Source organism: Fukomys damarensis, unplaced genomic scaffold (genome assembly GCF_012274545.1).
Source record: "Fukomys damarensis isolate Sample0158 unplaced genomic scaffold, DMR_v1.0_HiC HiC_scaffold_23, whole genome shotgun sequence".
Classification (NCBI taxonomy): Eukaryota; Metazoa; Chordata; class Mammalia; order Rodentia; family Bathyergidae; genus Fukomys; species Fukomys damarensis.
In genome coordinates, this window is record NW_022900935.1 from 44,590,207 (window position 1) to 44,604,964 (window position 14,758).

A 14,758-nucleotide genomic window follows, 5' to 3' on the forward strand; every position below is an offset into this window, starting at 1 on the left:
CCTCACGGTCCGCCGCACAGCCTCACGGGACTTGTAGTCCTCAGGGCACCCGCGTGCTGGTTCCCGGCGGCGGCCGGACTGCAGCTCCCGGTAGGCATCGCGCGGCGGAGCGAGGCATGCCGGGATTCGTAGTTCACATGGCGCCGACCGTGGTCGGCTTTGGGGGGTCTGGACAGCTCATTTCTCGGTCAACTCGAAGAGGACTAGTTCCCCAGACAGTTGAGAGCTGGCGGGAGTCTTTCAGAAGGGGATGTGGAGCCTGGGGGCTCGCTTCTGCGGTTTTCCGTAGTCCTAGGGACCTGTACGGCGGTCCCGGACTGCACTGGACCCACGGGCCGCCCCCCTGTACCCTCACAGGCCCGTCCCACACCCCATCACTCTCAGCGCCGCAACTCTATCGGTGCCAGCCTCGTCCCCGGTGGTAGGTGGGGGCTAAGGCACAGAAACGAGGATTAAGTCGGCCAGGGTTACCTGGTCTGTAAGTGGCATAGCCGGGTGAGGAGCCGGGCCAATTCCCACCCACTCTGCCACGCCTGTATGAGGTGTGGGGTCTCCCAGGCGAACACCCCTTGCCATCCAGTGCAGGTGCTTGGTACTGGAATGAATGGGTGTGCAGCCACCACACCTCCTTGCAAAGGCTGGGTGAAGAGCTGCAGATCTGCTTGCTTCTGGGGCATTAAGTGCACTGCTGTCTGGTTGCTTGAGGCTAGGCTTGGTGGTTCACCGTCTTCTGGAGGTACCTCATCCTGGGAGGAGCCTTGAGAACGGAGAGGTAGACGTCCTGAGATCCCACATGGCAGGTCTCTCTCAGTGCAGGTGGTCTCGGGGAGCTGTGCTGGATGGCAGTTGAGAGAATGTGTTGGAGAAGCATTTGGAGAGACACTCGGTTGGCCTTGGTGACTGACTGGATCCTCCACAAACGGCCCTTTCCAGAGTTTCAGAGGTAGCAGCACTCTCAGGACGTGTGCACTGAAAAGTTCTGTGGCCCTATACTTGAGGGTTCCGTTCAGTGGGGACAAATCCAGACTAAATGTATCTGAAAGGCAATTGAAATCTCATACATCACTTGGGTGCTAGATGGGAAAATGGGCTCACTTTGAATAGTCCATGTGGCCTTCAGGCCAGCAAACAAATGGCTACAGAGCCAGTGCTGTGATGGGAGGGCTACCCTAACAGACAGTCCTAGAGCACCAGGGGCCTGCTCTTTGGGGCCAGGCCCAGAGGGGTTTCATGGCAGGACTCTGCAGAGATATTTTTAGTGTCAGTATTTCCTCTCTGAAAGTTGCCTGTGTGGATCCTGTGTTTGACCTTAGAAGGATGTACTTATTGTTTGTGAAAACAGACCTTTTGTTCCTGCTGCTGGTGGGAAGTCACAGCTTCTGTAGGAGTACTTAGCCTAGGCGACCACAAAGCCAATGTGCTTGTCCACGAATGTGCTTGTTAACAGTGTCCTTTGAAAACAGGCTTCTCCCATTTCCTCTTCCATTGCCCAAGTATTGGCATCCAGGAAACCTCAGCTGTTCTGTTCTTGGCGAGTACTTTTCCACTCTTGCTCGGGGACTCCCATGTCAGCTGACTGATTCACCTCTGGAAACATGGGGACACTGTATTTATCAGCACATAGTCAGAATCTGGATGTGCAGGCAGTGGGGAGGGTGGCCCCTGAGAGGGAGGGAAAGCAGGAAAGGGCCCTGGGGTTGTGGTGTACACTGGGCTGAAACAGCAGAGTGTAGAAGTGCTCCTGGGCCCAGATGGACAGGAAGGTGTGGCTCAGGTGCCGAAGGTTAAGCAGGTGACCTGTGGAAGCTCCCTCCAATCCTTAGGTCGTCATACTGTGGGCCCAGACTTGCTGGGCAGGAGCTGGGCTGAAGACCCCACCCCCACCCCCCAGGAACATCTGTCTTGCAGGAATCATGGTTGGCTACAATTAAGTTTCTGGGTCCCTGAGAATGCCCTAGACATAGGCTTCCACTGCTCTGGGCCCTGAGGTTATTCTGGTTGAGGATCTCACTGCAAGCTGTGACCCCATGAGCACCCTAAGCCCCTTCTGTTTCCTCATGGCAGAGGAATTGGAAGTGCCTCCCTTTGAAGGGCTCTGGGGGCGGCACTTTACCAGGAGTCCGTGTTTCCCAGAAACCACCCTGCCTGCCCCCACTAGAGTCCCATACACCCCAGCATATCCTGTTTGGGGCATGACTTCAAATTAACACCAAAAACATGGGTGCTGTGACCTGGAGATTTGCTTGTAGTAACTTGATGAGTCTCTTACACTCCATCTTCCTTCTTTTGCATCTTCTGTCTTCACAAAGCGGTTTATTCACAGAGGTGAATCAGGCAAGCGTTTTAATGAGACTGTGGGCTGGGCCAGATTTGGGGCAGGGAGGAGGGATCAGGAGGCTTAGCACTGTGAACCAGGGGTTGAGATTAAGCTGTGAAAATGTCCACTAAACTGAATGTGGGCTTGGCCTCGGCAGACAAAGTAAGGCTGCGGGACCGTCATGCTTGAATAAAGGAGCAACAAATATCGCAAAAAGTGGTTTGATTTTTGGTAAATGCGAGAGCGTTGGCTTTTGGATGCCTTGGTGTTACGGATTCATGTGTTGACTTGAATCTTTGCTCTCATGTATTCATTCTATATTTTCTTACGAAACAACCATTTGAAAATAACTTCAGCCTTCTTGCTTTCCTGGTGAGAGATTTTTCTCACTAGAAATGCAATTCGTTGAAGTCATTTTATAGCACTGAGCTTTTGGTTTCTCCTAGTTGTTCCCGGTCCTTGGAGTCTGAACACACGGTGCCCTCTAAAGTGCCCTTTCTCTGCCTGGAATGACAGCCAGGCTTGTCCTTGATGGCCTTTCCTGGACCTCTTGGTGGCTTTCCCCGAAGTGCCTCTGGGGAACAGAGCCTGCTTCTTCCTGGCCTGGAGCTCAGTGTCGGAGCCACAGGGCTCTCAAGGACATGGGGACATTGTCCCGTGGGGCCTTGGCCTGACTTTCTGGGGCAAGGATACCTCTGCTGGCTCAAGGCGTTCCCCAGGGCAGGAGCCGCTGCTGCCCTGTTCCCTTTGTTGGTGAGCACCACACGTCCCCTATGCAACCCAGAAGGTGCTGCCCACCCCTCTTCCAGACAGGTGGCCACTTGTGTGCGTCCTTGAGAACTACTGATGCGTGTCTCTCGGTTGCTCTCAGAATCAGAATTGGAGCTGCATTTACTCTAGGGACTGGTGACAGCCAGATACACCCAAAGACCCCGCAGTTTTCTTTCTGCTTTAGGACTTGCAACAGGGAGGGAATCTTGTTTGTGGGTTGGTTAGAGACCCGAAGGGAGTGAAATTTCTGAGGAAAGACACATTCAGTTTGAGAGTTCATTTTCCCTTTCTTCTGTTTTGTGCCCACAGAGCTGTTAAGTTCGGGTAGTGCCAAATGTAACGTCTTATCCACAGAGACTCCTGTCCTCAAGGAGAAGGCTGTAGCCAAAGTGCTGAATGCCCCAGCGAGCTCCTGGGAGGATGAGCCTTTGGGTCTCCTTCATCCTGGTTCTGAATCATGCTTGGTTGATGTCTTCCCCTGTAGGTGGATCACTAACCAAGCTTGCCTACTATTCAACAGTGCAGCACAAAGTGGCCAAAGTGAGGTCCTTCGACCACTCTGGAAAGGTGAGCCTTGCTTCAGTCATCCAAGTGGAGCTGCGGGCAGGGCAGGCCGCTCTTCTGTGGCCTTGGACTTGGCACTGTCACTTTTTATTTGTTGTCCCTCTGCTGTTTGTAAGCATCCACTCAGCTGTCCTGGAAGTGCCCAGTAAAGGCTTCTCTGTCCTCCCTTGCTTCCCTCATTCAGCCTGGCAGGGATAGCGCCCTTGCCCTGCCCCTTGGGAAGTGTCCTTCCGCTAGCCCCGTCAATATCAGGGCCAGAACTGCTGGGGCAGGGTGCTCAAGGACGGCACAGGCTCATTGGCCCCCGCATCTGGTGAAGATTTTCCAACTTGTTTTCCAGGACACTGAGCAGGACCATGAGCCCCCCTATGAGGTCTCAGTTCAGGAAGAGATCACAGCTCGTCTGCATTTCGTCAAGTTCGAGAACACCTACATCGAGGCCTGCCTGGACTTCATCAGAGACCACCTGGTCAACACAGAGACCAAGGTCCTCCTGGCCACTGGGGGCGGGGCCTACAAATTCAAGGACCTCATTGAGGAGAAGCTGCAGCTGACGTAAGCAGAGACCTGGGCCTGAGAAGGCAGTTGCTTTCGTGGGTGCAGCACAGGTGGGAGTGACCTGTACCGCAGTGGGCCGCTCTGCTCCATTGTGGTTTGTCCCCTCTGGGCTGCTTCCTTTCCAGAGTAGACAAGGAGGACGTGATGACCTGCTTGATAAAGGGGTGCAACTTTGTGTTGAAGAACATCCCAAACGAGGCCTTCGCCTATCAGAAAGATGCCGAGCCAGAGTTCCGCTTCCAGACAAACCACGCCAACATATTCCCGTACCTCCTGGTCAATGTTGGCTCTGGGGTCTCCATCGTGAAGGTGAGACTGCTTCCTGCAGCCAGCAGGAGGGTGGTAGGCAGATGCTTTGTGGCCCCTGCTGCCCATCCCGAGCACGTGTCCTCAGGGTGCTTGGGTGGGGCGATGTGTGGCCCCGTGGCTGAGGGCCCTGCCTGGCACTATCCCAGGTGGAGACAGAGGACCAGTTCGAGTGGATTGGCGGCAGCTCCATTGGCGGTGGCACCTTCTGGGGACTTGGGGCACTGCTTACCAAGACAAAGGTATCTCCTGGGTCAGCAGAGGCCTGTATCTGGACTGCTGCAGAGAATGCCTTCTTGGCCCTTGTGCTGACTGTTTCTGGGATCTCAGGACCCCCTTGCTGAGTGGTTTGCCCTCTGAAGGGTGTGGGTCCAAGCTGCCAGAGCAGCCTGGCAGGCAGCCCACTGTGTCTGGCTAGCCTTGCCTGCCTACAGTCCCAGTAATAAGGGAGGCACTTGGGCCCATCCTGGCTTCCTAACCTTTACGAACTTGGTTTTGGGGTGGTGGTGACCCCCTAGCAGACACCCCACTGTCTGCTCTGCCTCTACAGAAGTTTGACGAGCTGCTGCACCTGGCCTCCAAGGGCCAGCACGCCAACGTGGACATGTTGGTGCAGGACATCTATGGCGGCGCTCACCAGACACTGGGGCTCAGCGGCAACCTCATCGCCAGCAGCTTTGGGAAGTCAGCCACGGCTGACAGAGGTGCCCGGGCCCTGCCCCACTGGGAGGGGCTCACGGACCTGAGAACAGGCCTCGCAGGTTGACCCTGGAACCGCTCGGTCCACACTCTTGCAATCCCATCTGTCTTTGCTTTGAGGGGATGGGGCAGGAAAAGTAGTTTGAAAGCAGGTCCCTGCCTGCAGGCCGAGTCACGAGCCAGGGGCCCTCGGAGCGCCCTGCAGTCCCAGTCTCCCACCCACCACTGCCCTGTCACACCCGGCCACCCCAACCAGTGCGGCCTGTGCTTCCCCAGAGTTTTCCAAAGAAGACATGGCCAAGAGCCTGCTGCACATGATCAGCAATGACATCGGGCAGCTCGCCTGTCTTTATGCAAGGCTCCACGGCCTGGACAGAGTGTACTTCGGGGGCTTCTTCATCCGGGGCCACCCTGTGACCATGCACACCATCACCTACAGCATTAACTTCTTCTCCAAGGTGACTGCAGCTCCAGCCTGCCTGGCCTGGGCACCCCAGTCACTCAAACAAGCTCCTGTGCCATAGACATGCCAGCTGCTGATGAAGCCATGGCTTGGGCACTATGCCCATGGAGCTGGGCTGGGGGTGGGGCCACTGACCCTGGCAGCTGGGCTCCCTGGGAGTTCTGGTGCTCCGCTGCCTGGACCTTGCTCTCACCCGCCTTCCCCTCCTGGCTGGTCATGGGCATCCTGCACATTGTGTGTGAGCACTTTACCTTCGACAGTCATTGTGGGGGCTGTCCCTCACTGCCAGCGAACGTCATGTGGGCCTGACGTGTGGAGCCTGTCCACTGGCTGCAGATAGGCACGCCAGGGACAGGCCATGCCAGGTGCTGTCAAAGGCATTGCCTGAGTAGCCTGGCACATCAGATGGGCCGGGTGGGTGTTAAAGTAGGAGAGGCACCGTGTGCCAGCACCCCCAGCCCCTCAGACAGCAAGTTGCTCCGTGTTTGAGTGCAGTCTGTTGCCGGTTATGTGGATGGCTCTGGAGCTTGGCCCAGTGGTGCAGGTGGGGAAAGCAGTGCTGACTGTGGACCCTGACCAGCTTCCTGTGGGCTGGGCATGACAGGGTGAAGTGCAGGCGCTGTTCCTGAGACACGAAGGCTACCTGGGGGCCATCGGAGCATTCCTGAAAGGAGCCGAGCAAGATAGTGAGTAGAGCGCCTCGTGCTCCGGGTGCTTGCAGGTGGCCCCTGGCTGTGCTGCAGGGCCAGGTGGGCTGGGGAGCACAGGGCCTCAGGATGCCACAGGGATGTGTTTTTAGTGTTCGTGCAGACAAGTGAGTCTGTCCATTTTCCTTCCTTGCTTTCCCCTTTTGAACCAAAGCAAGGCTAACATGGTAGCCGGCATCTTGCTTTTCCAGATCCTAACCAGTACAGCTGGGGCGAGAACTACGCGGGCAGCTCTGGCCTGATGAGCACATCACCCGAGCTGTGTCTGACACAGCGGGCACGGAGTGGCACAGTGAGTCATGGGCCCTGCCTGGAGTGACCAGTGCCTTTTCTTGTCCTCCCTATTGTGGCCTTTACAAAAGTGGTTTTTAACCTAACTGCTCTTGGGCTGAACCTGGTAGAAGGAAGGTACAGAAGCCCTTTTCCAAGACTCAGCAGAGCCTGGAGCCTGCCCTCCAGGCCCTCGTATGTGCCAAGAGCACTGAGGTCAGGGAAGGCAAGGGACGTCTCCTCCACCCTCATCCCTGCAAACCAAAGTGTTCCTAACGGAGCAGGGCCCCCTTCCAAGTGTGTGTCATTTGGGCAGTCACTGGAGAGCGGGGAAGGTGTGCCCACAGTAGAGCGCGTGCAGGCTGCCATGTGCACGCCACTCCAGCTCCTCCTGGCCAGGCGACTCGTGGCTCCAGGAGCACTTGTGTTGTTGGTGCTGGTAGCCAGGTCCTCCCTGGTTGTGGCTCAGGGCCAGGATACAGTGAGAATTAAGCAGGGCAGCAAGATGGAAGGTCAGAATGGCGCGGGCACTTAGGAGTCCTCGGCAGCAGGAAAGTGGCCTATCGAGGACCGGGGGACGTGGGCATCGAGGTTCGGAGAAAATAGCAGAAGCTGGCACCAGAATATCCCAGGATGCCACAGGGGAGGTTAGGGTGGGAGTTGGCTAGAAATCCCCCAAGCACACCCACCGCTGGGGCTGGCCTGAGTCGAGGTGGCCTGGACAGCAGCAGCCTGGCACACAGATCACAAAGGGTCTGAGGCTGCACCACAGCAGATCGTGGGAGCCTTCTAGCTCTATGCTGGAAGCAGTCTCTGCTCATCCTCTCAGTTTGACCTGCTGGAAATGGACCGGCTGGAAAGGCCCCTGGTCAACCTACCCCTCCTCCTGGACCCATCCTCCTACGTGCCTGATACAGTGGACCTCACAGATGATGCCCTGGCCCGGAAGTACTGGCTCACCTGCTTCGAGGAGGCCTTGGATGGGGTACGTGAGGGCCAGGGACAGGAGGGAGAGGACAGAAGGCTAGTCCATTTGGTGGTGAGAATGGCTTCCGTGTTTTGGCAAAAACCACCTTCAGGTGCACAGTGGGTCATTGAGTAAGGATGGGCACCAGGGGCGGTTTCTGTGGTGACACCATGCCCTTACCACCTTTACGGTGTGGACTTGCGTGTGGCCTTTGGGCGCCTAAGTTTTGAGGGTGTGGCAGTCCCAGGAGATGCCACCAGGACTTGTGTCCTCTCCCCTTTTCTGAGATTGGGCCCATGCCTGGTGACCACCCCAGCACAGCAGGGCCGAACCCTGAGCTCAGGCCATGGTGCGCTGTAGGATACCACCCCACCCTGGCCTAGGTAGCAGGAGAAGGGGCCAGGGGAGCCCTTATTGCTATCAGTGCCCAAGGCCTGCAGTTGCTGCAAGAGCATGCAAACCCTGCCTAGGCCTGTGCCGCTTCAGCCTACTATTGCCTGGGCACTTGCTGAGTCCCAAGGTGGGCACCATCCCCACTATCCTGCTGTTGGCAGGTGGTGAAACGCGCGGTGGCCAGCCAGCCCGAGTCGGTGGATGCGGCTGAGAGGGCCAGGAAGTTCCGGCAGAAGTACTGGAGTAAGCTTCAGACGCTGCGGCACCAGCCCTTGTGAGTCCCGTCTGTGCCCACCTCTTCCTGCACCCAGGGCCAGTGCCGAGCCATTGGTGTGGGGCCCGTGACCCGGAGGACACAGTTGTCTGGCCACCCTCACGGGGACGCCAGAGTATCCCGGGCTGTGCCGTGCTCAGCCCTCTGCCCCCACTTCACCCCCAGCGCTTACGGGACACTGACTGTGCGCAGCCTGCTGGACACGAGGGAACACTGTTTGAACGAGTTCAGCTTCCCAGATCCCTACTCCAAGGTAAGCCCGCACGTGTCGATGGCCCGCTGGCTCCAATGATTGGTGCAGGGACAGAGGGCTAAGTGGCGTCCCACCCTGCCTGGGCCCCACAGGCTTTTGAGCAGCTCTGGGTCAGAGAAGGAGCCCGCTGAGGGCCAGGCAGGCACCCACGAGGTCCAGTGCCTGAAAGACCCGTTGCGGCATGTGTGTGTAGGCACACGGGGGCACAACATGTGCCCCTGGTCCCTCTCTCTACACTGGGTGTGCCAGGGCCTCCATCTTCTCCCCAGGCAGTGTGGGCCGTGTGCCCTGAGGTTGGCATCAAGCCACGGCTCTGGCCTCAGAGTCTGTGCCAAGGCCTGGGGTGTGTCCTCGGCCTTTGTCCCTTGTGCGGATGCTGCTCCGTGTCTTTCGGGCCCCACGCTTGCAGTACTACAGTGTCGCGCTGCCCAAAATGGGCATGTTTAGCCATGGACAGCCCAGGCGGTTAGTGCCACATTGCCTGTCCCTGGTCCCCTCAGCGGGCTGTGTCCTTCACTGCCCTGTGTGGAGCGCAGAGCTGGCCGGGGCCAGCACACGTGTCTCCACTCAGCTGTCCTGTGTCTCTGCAGGTGAAGCAGAAGGAAAATGGCATCGCACTCAGGTGCTTCCAGTGCGTGGTCCGAGCCCTGGACGCACTGGGCTGGGAGGAGAGGCAGCTGGCGCTGGCAAAGGGGCTGCTGGCGGGCAACGTCTTTGATTGGGGGGCCAAGGCCGTGTCCGAGTAGGTGTCACAACTCTGCCCGGCCTGGCTCTTGCTTTGCCCTCACAGCTGCTCAGAACTGGTTCATTCCGCAGCTCGGGTGTCCCTGTCCTAACCCCAGGCGGCCCCTTCCTAAGCATAGGCACCTTGGGGACCTGGGACTGCAGATCTGAAGTCTGACACTAACATTCCAGTGGTCAGTCTACACCCATATTTACCACGTGGAGTAGGGATTTGGTGGCATTTCCTATGCAGGGGGAAAGGTGCTGGGCAGAGGGTCAGCCTGCTCTGATGTGTAGGGTGCGCATTTCCTGAGGTCCATCTGGAACCCTCTCCTGGGTTCTTGGTCTGTGGGTGACCAGAGTAAATGCTTTCCATAGCACTTTACCATAATGGGGGGGCTTCACGGGTGGCAAATCCCTTCCGCCCTCGGCTAGAGGGAGGCACTGGTTCCCCATGGTACCCCCAGGGCTCCCCACACATGGGGAGGGCCTTCTTGTCCCTCTTGGGGACACAGACGTGAGCAGGGCTGGCTGCATCCCCACCATACCCTTCACAGCTGTCCCTCTGGCAGGCAGGCCATGTGCACATTTAAGGGTCCTCCCCACTGCACAAAGTGCCTGCTTCCAGGGCTGCCGGGTGCAGGACACCCAGCACCAGCTCAGGGTCAGCCCAAGAACCTTGCCATGGATTCCATGGTGTCGCTCTGCAGGCCCAGTGACCCAAGGCCCGGCTGCAATGGCCATGTGGCCTGGGTGGGAGTCAGGGGCAGCACATTTGCCTGTAGGGAGAGGTTTTGCTTCTCGGGTGTGCACCTGAATTTCTTTCCTCCTCTGTGCAGTGTCCTTGAATCTGACCCCCAGTTTGGGTTTGAAGAAGCGAAAAGGAAGCTACAAGGTACAGCACCCCAGGGCCCTTGACATCCTTCAAGGGGCCATCTGCAGGGGACCTGGTCTGTGAGAGTGCTGGGTGGCCAGCCAGGGTGCAGGTGCTGGGCCCTTGACACAGCCCTACAGTCGGGGCCAGGAGTAGGGGACCAGCCCCCCAGGACTCGAGTGGTGGAGACCAGTCTCCCCTTGTGCACCTGATTACTGTCCCTTCTGTGCACAGAGCGCCCATGGCTCGTGGATTCCTACAGCAAGTGGCTTCAGAGATTAAAGGTACGTGGAGGTGCCCGCCCTGCCCACGAGAAACAGAGTGGTCAGTGGGAGGTGGGCCCAGGTGGGGATCCCAGAGAGGCATCAGGCCATTGGGAAGTGGGTGAAGAGCTGCCCCCACAGCAGGCAGTGCACTTAGAAGCCTCAGTGTCCTGGCTGAGAACACCTGTCCATCATCCCTGTGCCCTGCCTGCCCTCCTGCAGTGGCCGCTCAACAGCCAGCTGACCTCAGTGCAGAAGTCTTGGGGCCACCATGTGGGAGGAGCAGGCCCAGGCTCCTAAGGCTGACCTGTCCCAGCCCCTGCTGCATCCCAGGACCACGAGGCCCTGCTAGCCCCTGTGGGGATGTGGGGGTGGGGAGTCTGCAGCGCTCGGATGCACTGTTCCCAACTGAACGTCCTGGTTTTGTCTTACAGGGGCCCCCTCATAAATGTGCCTTAATTTTCGCAGATAACAGTGGAATAGACCTCATTTTGGGAGTCTTCCCCTTTGTCAGGGAGCTACTCCTTAGAGGGACGGAGGTGAGTGCAGAGGCCACAGCAGGGACCCTTCCCCGGGCTCCTTGCTCCGGGTGGGCTGGTGCTGCCGTGGGCTTCCGGCAGCAGGTAGGTACCGGAGAAGCCAGGAGGGGCCTGGGGGCCCTGTGCTGCCGCTTCCTGACCCCCACCCCAGAAAGGTGTTCACTGCAGGCCCAGACAGAGCCTCCCGGGCGCCCAGGCGAGTGTGCCATGGCCGGCTGGGAACTAAGCCAGAGCCTCCCCTGCAGGTCATCCTGGCGTGCAACTCGGGCCCCGCCCTGAACGATGTCACCTACAGCGAGTCTCTCATCGTGGCTGAGCGCATCGCAGCCATGGACCCCATCATCCAGTAGGTGCCGGGGGCCACTGGGTGGGTCCTGGGAGCTGCAGAATGGGGTCCCCAAGAGGCCTCCTCACAGGACACTGACCTCCTCATGTTCTGCAGCTCTGCTCTCCAAGAAGAGAGGCTGCTACTGGTGCAGACGGGATCCAGCTCCCCGTGCCTCGATCTCAGGTAACCACTCTTTCCCTGGCACTGGGTGGAAGGTGGCTCAGTTTCCATGCAGCCATGCTGTGTGGCCCTAGGATCCTGCCTGGCCTGGCCTCAGTTTCCTTGAATGGGTGGTAAGGTGCTGTTCCTCTTCACAGCTGGGGTTGGTGAGTCGGGTGGGGCATGAGGCTTCCAGAGTCAGAAGTTCGGCTGGCAGCAGAGGTGGAGGGAGTGAGGGCCTCTGGGTCACAATGTTGGCAGGGAGGAGCAGGGTTCAGCATGAGCTCTCCTGGCCCAGTTGCCAGGTGGGGCTAGACGTAGATGCTTGGGGGTCCCCGGGTCTTCCCTGGTCCCTGCCCAGCCTCACAACCACCTTCCTTCCCCAAGCCGCCTGGACAAGGGACTGGCCGTGCTGGTACGGGAGCGCGGTGCCGACCTGGTGGTCATCGAGGGCATGGGCCGTGCCGTGCATACCAACTACCACGCAGCGCTGTGCTGCGAGAGCCTCAAGCTGGCTGTGGTCAAGAATGCCTGGCTGGCTGAGCGGCTGGGCGGCCCGCTCTTCAGTGTCATCTTCAAGTACGAGGTTCCGGCCGAGTGAGGCTGCCCCGCCAGACCACCTGCTGTCCCTTTTGGGCCCATGCTTTTCCTCGGTGAGGAGCCTGAGTCACCCCGGAGCAGGGCAACTCTGCCATGCTGGTGATGGACAGCGTGCGCGCCAGGCTGCATCACAGAGCTGTCCTGTGAGATGCTTGGATTGAAGTGTATTTAACTGTTAAATAACCTTTTATATACACACACACACACACACATAAACATAAACATAAGTACCTAACGCAGGTCTGCTGGCGTGCGTGCATGGGGTGCAGGGCCAAGCCATGTGCCTGCCAACCCCCGGCCTCCTGCAGGGCTTGCCCCCAGTCCCCATCTCCCTCCTCCTTCCTCCAGGGTCTGCGTGCCTGCCTGCACATGTCTCTGTCTCCTCCCATCCACTTTGCTCCTGGGGAAGCAGCGGGGGCTGAGCAGCTCTCCTGGCTTGAGAGCTGCAGAGAGGAGGCTGCGATGGCACTGATGGCCCTCAAGGGCTCAGGCTGACAGCTTGGAGCTGCCGTGTGGGTTTTGTTGTTGGGGCCAGAGCTGGGCCTCAGATTGCTTTGAGAGCCTGCAGTGCATCTGGCCTGTTCTCCGGGTGTGACCTGAGGACCTGTTCACACCCTGCACCAAGGTCCCACCCAGAGCAGTATGGCAGGCAAGCTGTGTGCACAGGACAGCACCGGAGAGCTGAAGGCCCAGAGCTGTGAGCACTGCAGGGCAGGTTCTGCCTCTCTTCTGTGCCGCCCTGCACACATAGATGCAGAGGGCCTGCAGCCCAAACCAGGGTGTGGCCCTAGGTGAGACCAGGTAGGCATCTGGCCTCACCAGCCCTTACACCTGGGGCAGGGCTTGGCCACCCCCTGCATTTTAGGCCCCAACACCTCCCGTGGCGGCCACCAGGAGCAGCAGGTGCCACCCTGGACAGTCCTGGTGCCTGGGCAGCCTGCCTTGTCTTGAGGTTTCTCCTTTGCTATGGACCTAGGACAGAGCCCCACTGCTTCCAATCTGGCTGTGGACCTAGAGTCAGCAGGCCACAGCTAGGGCCAGTATGCAGGGCTCCCTGGGCCCCCGTCCTTGGGCTCTGCATGGCCTCCTGACCTCTGGCCCCACTGTCCCGGGCTGGTCTGGAGCACATCCACTTGGGGAGGCACCGACTACATTGGCTCCCCTGGTGGTGCCCATAGGGTGCCCATGGAGCCCAGGCTGGGCCCCAGGAGGTGATGTGAGGAAGAACAGGCTCAGAGGCAGGGACAGCCAGGACAAGGACTGCAGCTTAGGCAGGCCCCTGAACACCCTGGCACACATCTCTATCTTCGTGCCCTTCTCCCAGCTAGGGCAGGAAGGAGCTGTGCACAGGCACAGCGGTCACCCTCAGCCCCAGCTCAGGCTCACGCAGGGGGACCTCAGCCCATCTGAGTGTGGGGTAGGTGACGCCATCCGCCATGGCTGCCCACAGCAGCCCTCCAGAGGCCTATGCTACCCTGCATTGGGCCAGTGGCTATGTCTGAGCATCCCAGCCCGGAGGACAGTGCTTTTTCTGCTTCAGCCCTGGTCTATGGCAGACTCACATCCTTTCGAGTGGCAGGGGCTGAGGCTTTGCACATAGTGGGGCACAACCCCCCCTTACCCCCCCTGCTTTCCTGAGCCCTGGGATGGGCAGGGGACAGGCCTGGAGCAGCATCCCAGCCCAGCCACCACCCAGCCTTCCAGAGCAGAGCTGGGGCCTGCTCCCTGGAAGAAATGGCCACTGAGTCACCTGGGTACCATGCTGGGACCGCCTTGGAGTGGCCCAAAAGGACGCGGAAGCAGGCATAACGTTTTTATTGGAGCTGTGTCCAGTTCACAGTTCAGACAGCCCCGCTGGAAGATAGTTGTCCAGGAACAGGGCACAATCAGGGTGGGGACGGGGACAGATAGTAGTTCAGTGCAGCAGGCATTCCCAGGGACAGGTTCACACCCAAGACAGAAACGCTCACCACAGGCACCCAAGAGCCAGACAACAGGGAGGACAGAGGGAAGCGTTTGGGATTACTTCAGTGCCAGGACTTCTGCCTTAAACTTTCACCTGTACACATCTGAGCTCCTGCAGGCCCGGAGCAGAGGGGTTTGGGCTCCAATGCCACCCTTGCTTGCTCCCCAGGCAACTGCTGGGTCCCCAACACCAGCAGCAATGTGGCCTCAGAGCCTCAGCAGGAGCAGGCTCTCAGCAGCACCAGGCACCTGCTCTGGGGTGCCATCAGGAGGGCCTGTGGCGTCCACACAGCCCTCGAGGCCCACCGAGCAGGCACCCTCGGGGGCACCCCGCTCCTCCTCTGGGGGTGCCTGTGGGTCCAGGTTCCGACACCGCTGCTGCCGCTCTTGGGCCTGGCGGGCCCGGCTGGCAATGGCGCGCACTCGGCTCTGGCTGCGGGAGGAAGAGCGGCGTAGGAAACTGGGGTCCCGCTCTGCCCTGTCTCCGGCTGGGCCCAGGCTGGTGGCTGATGTGATGTCCCCGGCCTGCTGGAAGCCTGTGAGCCAGCGCAGCTGCTCCGTCAGAGTGTCCCGCTGTGTGGAGCCCCGGGGTCCCAGGCCCCGGCCCAGGCTGCGGGAGCTCCCCTTGAAGCTGGGGGCAAAGTCATCCGCTGTCAGGTCCCCGAGGCTCTTGGACTTGGCCGCTGCTGTGCAGTCCTGCAGACCCACCAGGGCAAGGCGGCCCCGGGAGGGCCAGGGGCGCGGGCCAGACAGTCGCGGCGCCAG

General features: G+C 59.3%; 2 protein-coding genes across 4 annotated transcripts in view; one reads left to right on the forward strand and one right to left on the reverse strand.

Annotated features, from left to right (window-relative positions):
• Positions 1–12,261, forward strand: part of Pank4 (pantothenate kinase 4 (inactive)) — a 12,535-nt gene extending 274 nt beyond the window's left edge. The window contains exons 2-19 of one of the 3 annotated variants that reach the window (XM_010627777.3): positions 3,609–3,655; positions 3,993–4,207; positions 4,336–4,519; positions 4,666–4,758; positions 5,067–5,220; positions 5,492–5,673; positions 6,283–6,364; positions 6,577–6,677; positions 7,485–7,640; positions 8,177–8,289; positions 8,455–8,542; positions 9,133–9,284; positions 10,105–10,160; positions 10,374–10,423; positions 10,837–10,941; positions 11,187–11,287; positions 11,384–11,452; positions 11,816–12,261. In XM_010627777.3, the coding sequence (XP_010626079.1) occupies positions 3,609–3,655; positions 3,993–4,207; positions 4,336–4,519; positions 4,666–4,758; positions 5,067–5,220; positions 5,492–5,673; positions 6,283–6,364; positions 6,577–6,677; positions 7,485–7,640; positions 8,177–8,289; positions 8,455–8,542; positions 9,133–9,284; positions 10,105–10,160; positions 10,374–10,423; positions 10,837–10,941; positions 11,187–11,287; positions 11,384–11,452; positions 11,816–12,029 (2,162 nt within the window). In that variant the 3' untranslated portion in view covers positions 12,030–12,261. Of the gene's footprint in view, positions 1–3,572; positions 3,656–3,992; positions 4,208–4,335; positions 4,520–4,665; positions 4,759–5,066; positions 5,221–5,491; positions 5,674–6,282; positions 6,365–6,576; positions 6,678–7,484; positions 7,641–8,176; positions 8,290–8,454; positions 8,543–9,132; positions 9,285–10,104; positions 10,161–10,373; positions 10,424–10,836; positions 10,942–11,186; positions 11,288–11,383; positions 11,453–11,815 lie in introns of all 3 variants that reach the window. The other 2 variants (XM_010627776.3, XM_010627778.3) reach the window with 2 other exon arrangements.
• Positions 12,262–13,832: 1,571 nt separating this feature from the next.
• Plch2 (phospholipase C eta 2) overlaps positions 13,833–14,758 on the reverse strand; it is a 30,882-nt gene continuing 29,956 nt past the window's right edge. The window contains exon 25 of the mRNA XM_010627775.1: positions 13,833–14,758. This exon is cut by the window's right edge and continues 1 nt beyond it. Within this exon, the coding sequence (XP_010626077.1) occupies positions 14,201–14,758 (558 nt within the window). The 3' untranslated portion in view covers positions 13,833–14,200.